Source organism: Oncorhynchus mykiss, chromosome 5 (genome assembly GCF_057628025.1).
Source record: "Oncorhynchus mykiss isolate SJ-2025 chromosome 5, ASM5762802v1, whole genome shotgun sequence".
Classification (NCBI taxonomy): domain Eukaryota; kingdom Metazoa; phylum Chordata; class Actinopteri; order Salmoniformes; family Salmonidae; genus Oncorhynchus; species Oncorhynchus mykiss.
This window is the reverse complement of record NC_143026.1, coordinates 67,387,954-67,399,089: the sequence shown is the minus strand read 5'-3', so window position 1 is coordinate 67,399,089 and position 11,136 is coordinate 67,387,954. Positions and strand designations below refer to the sequence as shown.

Here is an 11,136-nt window from a genome sequence, read left to right as displayed (position 1 = left end):
AGGGCAAATAGGTACATTCGGATTAGATTAGATATGAGTAGGCCAAGTCTAGGAGGTAGGTATTCTTATCCTGATGCATGAAAAAAGCTACTTTGAAAATGTTTTCATAACCAATACTGTGGGGTAGACATAAATCAAACCCTTAGTAGACTGATTTGGGATCAGTTCTTAGATGAAACGATCACAAGTCAGCTCATCAATGTGAATGTAGAGGGAGATAAAAGACACATAAAAGACAGCAACAACCCCAGAACAAACAGATCATTTGTTACATGTGTATCCAGAATCCAGTTGGAGAACCGTGAGGACAGTCAGAGTCAAACACAGACCAGGCGTCCAGAGATGATAGGAGAGGAGTGAGGAGAGAGAGTTAAAACAAGACAGAGGACAAAGAATGGCTTGTCCAGGGCCTTTCTGCCATCGCCCCAGAGGGGAGGCCCGGGTGGCACTTGTTTGAGGGCCTCCCATGATAAATGGCCCACTACTTGATTCTGTCACACTGTCTGCCATGTGGACAATAACATGGGTCATGGCATAGTTTTGACACTGTGGACTGAAGAGAGGGAAAACTTTGTCTCTCAACATGGCCATTCATCGGAACCATTCAGAATTACACAAGATGACCATATCTAAGAGGGCTATTATAAGATAAATAAATAAAAAAACTCTTCACATTTGTCTTTACTGAGATGTTTAATTGTAGGCATTAATCACTCATGACTTGGACACTGGGTCTAAGGGCCCATATTAAACTCTTGTGCAAAAACTGTCAAACAAGCAATGACAGTGATACATGTGAACCAAATGAAAATGAAACATATGACATGTTTAACATAACTTCAGATTTGTTGAAGGACTCCTGGCTTGAAAGGCACCAGACTGGCATTGCAACATTGTCTCACCTGCCCTTTCAGTGGTTGGCAACATGGCATTGCATTATTTTGATACGTGCAGGGTTTTAAGCACTGGAATTACAGATGACAGTTTGAATAACTCCATCTCCCATATCATCTCTCACTCACGCGCAAAGCTGTGCTCTCCCTTTCCCCTCAAAACCTACCTTCCCCTCCTCTTAAAATAAGCATTTGGGGAAAATATTCTAAGCGTACCACCTCCTCCACTCAACCAGCCAGGCTTCAAACTTCTAGAGCGCACTGCGAAAACTTTCCTCTGCAACTGCTGAAAAACCGACTGACACAGGACAGCGCCGAGTGAGAAGAGATAGGGAAAGTAGAACGCGTAGCCCGTTAATAGTTGCCTGGGGTTTGGGAATGGCGGAGAGTCGGAATGATCTATGTCCTCCTTCCGAATGGCACATGTGAGCCGAACCCTGTCTCCTACGGGTCTATTTTGTTACATGTTAGGAGGCGAAAGCCAGTAAACAGCGAGAAAGAGACAGGGGGAAGGTTGAAGTATCTACAACAGCCTGTCGACACCACTATCCTCTCATCTCGAGATGGTCTGTCCGCAAGGACTTCGATGGTTCCTGCTTACCGCTCTCTTGCACGCTGTCGCACCCCGGGACACCCGCGAGAGACCGAGGCAATGTGACCCACCGAAGTCGGTAAGTTGTGCGGAGTAATTACAGTTACTTACCTGTTTCAGTAATGTCATGAGGCAATGTCACACATGAAGATGCCCTTGAATGGATAGACTCAAGCCTTTTAGCTAAATATTTTGGGTTAATTGCAAATGTATGTGTCTAGTCTACAACTGCTGTAGGCTGTAGGCTACAACCAATTCTACAATTTAAATAAACGCAATTTGCTTACACAGTGTTCCTGAATAAGTTGTCTTATGTGCAGCGGATAGGCCAATATAAAAATAGTGAGATATTGTGTAGTTATTGAGTTTTGTGTAACAACCAAATTAACAATAACAACAACAAGTTTTGAGTTGTATTGTCATGGAAATATTGACATGCTATAATAACTACCTACACGTTAAATACAAGAGCAATAATTATGTTTATAGCAACTTTATTAGGCCACCGTATTATTATAGTATAATTATCACATGTGTTATTATTAATATTATTATTATGCCATCATATATTGTTAGGCTAATCCATTATTTCAAGGCTTCGTTAATAGGCCTGTAGCCTACAAGTTGAAGAGGGAAAGCCCATGGCCTATAATTGAAACAATTTCCAATCAGCATAATTGCTTCCAATGGCACCTCAAAAATACGTTATTTTACTTGACATAGCCTATTCTTGAGTTTCCTCACATAAGTCTGGGCCTGAAAAATGGAAGCAGTTGCCAAGCGAAATATGGTTCATGCGCGCCTACCATATGCCTGTTTATATGACAAAAGATAGTGGGGAACACAAACGGGTGACTTGACTTTACATACATTTATTTGGAAAAGTTTCAATTACCTTTAAATCCAAACGGATCAAGTTTCAATGAAACACGACCTATTAAAACAGTTATCGGGCATATTTGCAAAATTATGGAATGGGCTTGTTTTCACAAAGGGAGTCAGCCCATTCGAATTCATTTAATTGGAGTGTTATTTTATCTGGCCATGACCATGTTGCACATGCTCCCGTCTGTATGTCTCTCAGTGTGCATTTCTCATGGTTCTAATTCATTTTCTTCTGATTCTTCTCTTGTGCTGATGATAGAGACAATGCGTGTCGTACGCGTAGATTACATGACTGGTCTGGTCTACATGACTGGCAGAAATTCCCAGATAGAAACGCAATAGGCCTACATCATAACAGGAATTACATGACTGCAGTAATAACGTTCATTACAGTTCATTTTAACGGGGCATGATGTGATCTATTAATATAATACACATGTGTTATAATACATTATTGAAAATATTTCTCAGGGTTGACTTGATAGTATTGCTACAACATAGTCCACAAAATAATGAAATTGTTAGTATTTTTAACCTGCATTTTATAATGGCATTGTTGTCAGGGTCCAGGGATGAACTGTATATGTTGTTCCCCCTTCATGTGATTTGTAATACGTCAGTACAGAGGTATCTGTTTTGTGTTAAAAGTAATTACCCAATAAAATTGAGTTGTTCACATCAGTGCTCCGGAGCGAGCTACAACCAGCGGGCGATGAGCTCTCCTCAGGTCTGGGCTCGGCCAAGTCAAGTAAAACGGACTTCAACTATCCTTATTCGATCGTAAAGAAGTCTTCCTGTCTCGGTGAAGACGGACAGACGTTTGACGATTTAATGATTAACAAATGATATGTATAAAGTTACCAAAATATATAGCCAAAATATAGCTTAGTCAAAATATAATAGTCAGAGCTGTAGGCGTCACCCATGCATTTATTTTGTTGTACTTAGGCTATGCTAATGTGAAAATCCTTTCCAAAGAAACGTTTTGAAACGTCTTAATCACAAATTGCAAGTTTGAGAGGATGTGCAAGCATTTTAGTATAAAACATAGTTCAATGCAATAATTAGGCCTAAAATTATACAAATTACATTTATGCCAATAACAATCCCTTGCAAAAACAATAATATTTCCAAATATTTAATACCTTTTGACAGGGTTTTGAAATCCTTTAAAAAATGTAATTGAAAATGACAAATGTTAGCATGGCATTGGCATTACAATTGTTATTACAACTGGGGAAGTTTTCATTGAATTAGGGTATAAATAAACATTTAAAGGGGCTTGGCCTCCCAGATAGCATATGAACATATCATGAAAGTCATGAAATAAATGTTTAGAATTACAGGAACTGTGCTTTAAAACAGCAACATTTTCTCTCAGACTCATGGCAAAATGTGTAGAATGTCAGGAAATGAGTTCTAAAACAGCAACATTTTCTCTCAGCCTCATGGCAAAATGTGTAGAATGTCACGAAATGAGTTCTAAGACAGCAACATTTTTGGACCATGTTGGTGGACCCAGCGAAACTGCTAAGCTACTGATACAAATTTAAAAAATCCTCAATCCCAGCATCATACCAGCATCTCTATGGTTTGACTTATGTTTTGCAGAGCTATGATCTATGGATGTTTTTGTAAAGAAGGCATAAGGACCCTCATCAAATCCCTGGAATGTTAATGAACTGTAAGAAATAGACACATAAACAAAGCTTTTTCCATTTGATCAGACTTTTATAGTGTTCAGTAAACCAGATACAGTAGCCACGTTTGTCAAAATGTTCAGCAAAGGCCTATTTGTGTGCATTTTGTTGTTTGTGTAGGCTATCCAATGGCTTTTGCAAAAAAGTACTTCCTCAAGTAAAGGATATCCCAGTTAGGTGGGTTGCAGCAGTTTTATATGGTTCAGTATGTTTATACTGCCGTAGCAACCCTTGAAAAGCTTCCCAGCTTCACAGAGGCATTGGCAGCACAGCTATGCACCTCAACAATACACTGGGGTCTGTTTACAAGGAGAAAGCTTCACTATAAACTCATTGCCTCAGAACAGCAGACAGACAGAGAGCAGCACAGTGGAAGTTAGCTGACAAGGTTTCATTGAGTCCCTTGCCTTTATCTCCAGCTGACATTTCAACAGATTCTATTGCATTGACCTGTATCTCAACCAACTAAAAAGCCTGTTTTGAATCACTAAATCACAAAAAGTACTTTTGACTTAACTACTGTCAATGGCCTTTACTCAGAAGGTTAATTTACTCTATTCAAATACTGATTGTCATAAACTCTCTCTCCCATCTCCTCATCCCCATCCTACCCCTCAACCCCCCTGTGCCCCCATAGCAAACCGACATGAACTCTTTCCTCTGGACGGTGGAGCGCCCAGCTCCCTATCCCCCCTCCTATCTCTTTGGGACCATCCATGTGCCCTATACCCGTGTGTGGGACTTCATCCCAGATGTCTCCAAACGGGCCTTTCAGACCAGCGCCAACGTGTTCTTCGAGCTAGACCTGACTGACCCCCTGACCATCTCCAAGTTGACCAACTGCCAGTTGCTGCCCCACGGGGAAAACCTGCAGACCCTGCTGCCCCGGGACCTGTACCGCCGCCTCAAACGCCACCTGGACTATGTCAAGCACATGATGCCCTACTGGATGACGGCAGACCAGCGGGGCCGGGGGCTGTACGCTGACTACCTCTTCAATGCCATTGCAGGGAACTGGGAGAGGAAGAGGCCTGTGTGGGTGATGCTGATGGTTAACTCTCTGACGGAGTCAGACGTGAGGTCGCGGGGGACCCCCGTACTGGACCTGTTCCTGGCCCAGGAGGCCGACCGCATGGGGAAGAGGACAGGAGCGGTGGAGCGGGTGGAGGAGCAGTGTCACCCCCTCAACGGACTTAACTTCTCCCAGGTAAGAGAGGGGGCTGTGGAGGGGGTGGGTTTTGGACATGATCATTGGAGTTGGAGGATATGTGATTGTTGGATGCATTTGGTTGGCGGCTGGGGGCAGGGAGTTGGGAGATTTAATAGAAGGGAAGTCTTGGGAGGAGTTAGTGGAGAATGTAGAAGATGACAATGGGAGGAGAAAAATATGATTAGAAACAGTATTTTTCAAAGCTGTGTATGTGGTTTTAAAGTTATTATTGTGCCTGAGCCTTACAAAACAGACACGAGAGCTGAATCAGCTGACGAGGTGTGACGTTGACAGCTGTAAGTGTAACATAAGTTAGTGAAGGTGTGAGGTAAAAGACTGTGTGGGACGGGTAGTCCTCTTTTCACTGGGCTGACTGCCTGTCTTGGTGCTATGATACAACCACTGTTAGTATCTTGCTCTGTAACTTAACACTGAAAGATGGACAGAATAACCAAATGACTTGATGACAGAAACATGGGGAATATCCGTGTTTTATATCTCCTTGGAAGGGCTGTAGTGGAAGGGTAACATGGAGGTCTAAATAAAGGATGGCCCAGGAATGGTTAGGGGGAGGTCAACTCAAGTCAATTTTTTCAAACTCTGGGAGGTCCAAGCATGTCTTTGATGTGCTAGGACTGGGAGGCTATTCCCCTGCACACACACACACACACACACACACACACACACACACACACACACACACACACACACACACACACACACACACACACACACACATACACACACACACACACACACACACACACACACACACACACACACACACACACACACACACACACACACACACACACACACACACACAAGCCCGGCATGCCTGGGCCTCCCGAGTGACAGGGTGCGGGGCTCCTGCGCTAATTTGAGAGGCACTGGGCCCACACAGCCTCTCCTCTTTCATCAGCACCTCCTAACTACGCTGTCAAAGAGCACACACACACACACACACACACACACAAACACACACACACTCACACACACACACACACACACACACACATACATACAGCTGCCCTGCACATGCATGGGAACCTGGAACACAACTGCCCTACAACGGAGCAATGTTGCAAGGCCAAGTCATGAACTTCTCAGTGTAGTAGTATACAGGATGCAGGGATAATATAAGTCTAATTTCTAATGACCACAGCCTGGAGCTAACACTCTATCATTAACTCTTGGTGTAATGCCTGTTATTTCCAATGAGAACATGAGTAAATCACCAATACAAAGTATTGGACGACTGCCTGCCTTTCTATTGTTCCAGGGAAGGGACATTTTTATAAGGCAGGTGTCACGTCCTGACCTTAGTTCCTTTGTTATGTTTCTTGTTTATGTTCGTCAGGGTGTGAGTTGGGGTGGGCATTCTACAGTGGGGCAAAAAATGTATTTAGTCAGCCACCAATTGTGCAAGTTCTCCCACTTAAAAAGATGAGAGAGCCCTGTAATTTTCATCACAGGTACACTTCAACTATGACAGACAAAATTAGAAAAAAAATCCAGAAAATCACATTGTAGGATTTTTAATTTATTTATTTGCAAATTATGGTGGAAAATAAATAACAAAAGTTTATCTCAATACTTTGTTATATACCCTTTGTTGGCAATGACAGAGGTCAAACATTTTCTGTAAGTCTTCACAATGTTTTCACACACTGTTGCTGGTATTTTGACCCATTCCTCCATGCAGCTCTCCTCTAGAGCAGTGATGTTTTGGGGCTGTTGCTGGGCAACACGGACTTTCAACTCCCTCCAAAGATTATCTATGGGGTTGAGATCTGGAGACTGGCTAGGCCACTCCAGGACCTTGAAATGCTTCTTACGAAGCCACTCCTTCGTTGCCCGGGCGGTGTATTTTGGATCATTGTCATGCTGAAAGACCCAGCCACGTTTCATCTTCAATGCCCTTGCTGATGGAAGGATCTCACTCAAAATCTCACAATACATGGCCCCATTCATTCTTTCCTTTACACGGATCAGTCGTCCTGGTCTCTTTGCAGAAAAACAGCCCCAAAGCATGATGTTTCCACCCCCGTACTTCACAGTAGGTATGGTGTTCTTTGGATGCAACTCAGCATTCTTTGTCCTCCAAACACAACGAGTTTTGTTTTTACCAAAAAGTTATATTTTGGTTTCATCTGACCATATGACATTCTCCCAAACTTCTTCTGGATCATCCAAATGCTCTCTAGCAAACTTCAGACGAGCCTGGACATGTACTGGCTTAAGCAGGGGGACACGTCTGGCACTGCAGGATTTGAGTCCCTGGCGGCGTAGTGTGTTACTGATGGTAGGCTTTGTTACTTTGGTCCCAGCTCTCTGCAGGTCATTCACTGTGTGGTTCTGGGATTTTTGCTCACCGTTCTTGTGATCATTTTGACCCCACGGGGTGAGATCTTGCGTGGAGCCCCAGATCGAGGGAGATTATCAGTGGTCTTGTATGTCTTCCATTTCCTAATAATTGCTCCCACAGTTGATTTCTTCAAACCAATCTGCTTACCTGTTGCAGGTCTACAATTTTGTTTCTGGTGTCCTTTGACAGCTCTTTGGTCTTGGCCATAGTGGAGTTTGTAGTGTGACTGTTTGAGGTTGTGGACAGGTGTCTTTTATACTGATAACAAGTGGAGCGAGTGGAGGACAGAGGAGCCTCTTAAAGAAGAAGTTGCAGGTCTGTGAGAGCCAGAAATCTTGCTTGTTTGTAGGTGACCAAATACTTATTTTCCACCATAATTTGCAAATAAATTCATAAAAAATCCTACAATGTGATTTTCTGGATTTATCTTCTCATTTTGTCTGTCATAGTTGAAGTGTACCTATGATGAAAATTACAGGCCTCTCTCATCTTTTTAAGTGGGAGAACTTGCACAATTGGTGGCTGACTAAATACATTTTTTGCCTCACTGTATGTGTTGTTCTAGTTTTGGTTTTCTATGTGTTTGGCCTGGTATGGTTCTCAATCAGAGGCAGCTGTCAATCATTGTCTCTGATTGAGAATCATACTTAGGTAGCCTGTTTTTCCCACTTGATTTGTGGGTAGTTGTTTTCTGTTTTGTGTTGTTGCACCTTAAAGGACTGTTTCGTTCACTCTCTTTGTTGTTTTGTTATTCAGTGTTTGGTTGATTTATTAAATATTAACATGGACAGATACCACGCTGCATTTTGGTCCGATCTTGACTACTCTTCCTCCGATGAGGAGGAGAACCGTTACAGCAGGTGTATTGTTGGATAACATTTGTGTTGTTGGAGGTTATTTTTCTAAAATCATAATGAATAACTTGAATAAACTCAGTAGCATAATGGACTTTTGGACTTTCGTGCAAGCAAATTATCAACCATCTCAAGTTGTATGAAAAGAGTTCAAAACCTGAAATGAAAGAGACGTGGAAACAATTATAGTCAATTATAATTTGCGATGTAATTTGAACACTATGGTTGATTGGATCTCTCTCTATGGTGATTGGATCTCTCTCTTTGGTGATTGGATCTCTCTCTATGGTGATTGGATCTCTCTCTATGGTTGATTGGAACAAAGATGAGGTCAGGCTGACAGACTGAAAAAAACGAGAGAGGAAAAGCGAGAGAGAAAGAGAGAGGGAGGGAGGGAGGGAGGGAGAGGGGGTAGAGAAAGATGAGAGAGGGAGGGAGGGAGGGAGGGAGGGAGGGAGGGAGGGAGGGAGGGAGGGAGGGAGGGAGGGAGGGAGGGAGGGAGGGAGGGAGGGGGAAAGAGAGCGTTCTCTCTAAACTTTAGAGGAGAAATCTGGGTAAACATTCTGATGCTTGTTGCTGTTGTTCTGGCAGAAAAGACCTATGTGCTGCCTTTACAACAAACATTGTGTGTGTGTGTTGTGTTTTTGGGTATGTGTGTGTTTTATGTACGCAGTTGTGTTGTGTCTTTATGTTATGTTAACTCACGTGGTTGTGGTCATGTCAGTGCGAACCCTAATCTGAAACATGAGCTCTACTTCTTCTGTGTTGGCTAGATCTGACAGCTCCAAACCCTACTATCCACATATCATTTGTTCCCAATAAACGTAGCTGATTACAATATCCTGTAACTTGCCGCTCCCGCGTCATCAAGAGGGTCTCCGATGGTGATTCTTCATCTGCCATAATTATTTTCATACTGTAGGCACCTGGCCCATGCACAGCCAGTGACCTGGAACTGTGCAGCTGGCCCTGGGGCATGGGCTAGCCCAGCTTCGCATCCCGTCCCCTCCCCTCAGCATGGGGACAGTGTGGTGGTGTCACTGAGGTCTCCTGACCTCACAGGAAGTGATCTGTCCAGATGAGAGGTATAACTGATAAACAGTTTCCCCCATGGTGAGAAGTGTACCCTGGCCTCCCGGGTGGCGCAGTGGTTAAGGGCGCTGTACTGCAGTGCCAGCTGTGCCACCAGACTCTGGGTTCGCGCCCAGGCTCTGTCGTAACCGGCCACGACCGGGAGGTCAGTGGGGCAACGCACAATTGGCCTAGCGTCGTCCGTGTTAGGGAGGGTTTGGCCGGTAGGGATATCCTTGTCTCATCGTGCACCAGCGACTCCTGTGGTGGGCCGGGCGAAGTGCACGCCAACCAGTGTTTTCGCTGACACATTGGTATGGCTGGCTTCCGGGTTGGATGCGCGCTGTGTTAAGAAGCAGTGTGGCTTGGTTGGGTTGTGTATCGGAGGACTTTCAACCTTCGTCTCTCCCGAGCCCATACGGGAGTTGCAGCGATGAGACAAGATAGTAGCTACTAAACAATTGGATACCACAACATTGGGGAGAAAAAGGGGTAAAATCTAAAGAAAAAGAGAAGTGGCCAAAAAGTTGGACCCGTTCTGAAATGGACATGGTGCTTTCCCATCCGGAACTGATGCATAAATAAAATGCATAATGCATAATGCATAAATACATTTTTTAAATATAGAGTTCCAAATGGACCCATTCCGTATAGACCTCGTCTGATCCAGAGGGAAGCAGCAGAAAAGTCCATTTTGAAGCTACTTTATTAATCGGATCTGATAAAGTGCGAGATAGAGGAGGTAGAGGTAGAGGTAGATGACACTCTAGCAGGGGCAGTGCTGTGTGTGTGTAGGCTACTGTGAGTGTGAGCGAGTGACACGTGGAATGGGGAGGAGGGAGAGATGAGAGACTGCAACCAACAAGCCGACTCGCGCAATAGTAGACTAATAACTGCCATAGCTAGGTTATTTATCTTCCAATATGATTACGTAGTACCTGTGTTGACAGCATCAAACCGGGAGAGGCTAGTTAAGCTAGGCTAATTGAGGCTGCATGCGCTTTCTCGTCCTACACAGTTACAAACAACAACTAATCTCCTAACTTTTGCCCCTCGTGGAGGCTCTATGACTGCAGACTATTGCCACTTTGATGACTTATGATTGGCCAACAAGCTACAGTATGTGTGCCACTCTCGTGAAAAGCAAAGAGCAGCAGCATAAATTAGGAAAAAAAATCCTCTCTATCTCTGTCTACTGCAGCGGTCAAGTTCTGCTCTATACTGAACAAAAATATAAACGCAACATGTAAAGATCCCAGAAATGTTCCATACACACAAAAAGCTTATTTCTCTAAAATGTTGTGCACAAATTTGTTTACATCTCTGTTAGATAATCCAGCCACCTGAGAGATGTGGCATATTAAGAAGCTGATTAAACAGCATGATAATTACACATGTACACCATGTGCTGGGGACAATAAAAGGCCACTCTAATGTGCATTTTGTCACACAACACAGTGCCACAGATGTCTCAAATGTTGAGGGAGCATGCAATTGGCATGTTCAATGAAGGAATGTCCACCAGAGCTGTTGCCAGATGATTTGTTAATTTCTCTACCATAA

The 11,136-nt window shown here is 43.5% G+C and overlaps 1 protein-coding gene across 1 annotated transcript in view; it reads left to right on the top strand.

Moving 5' to 3' along the window:
* Window positions 1–987: 987 nt before the first annotated feature.
* The window catches only part of trabd2b (TraB domain containing 2B), a 94,445-nt gene continuing 84,296 nt past the window's right edge, over window positions 988–11,136 (top strand). The window contains exons 1-2 of the mRNA XM_021603941.3: window positions 988–1,564; window positions 4,708–5,277. Of these exons, the coding sequence (XP_021459616.1) occupies window positions 1,457–1,564; window positions 4,708–5,277 (678 nt within the window). The 5' untranslated portion in view covers window positions 988–1,456. The remainder of the gene's footprint in view (window positions 1,565–4,707; window positions 5,278–11,136) is intronic.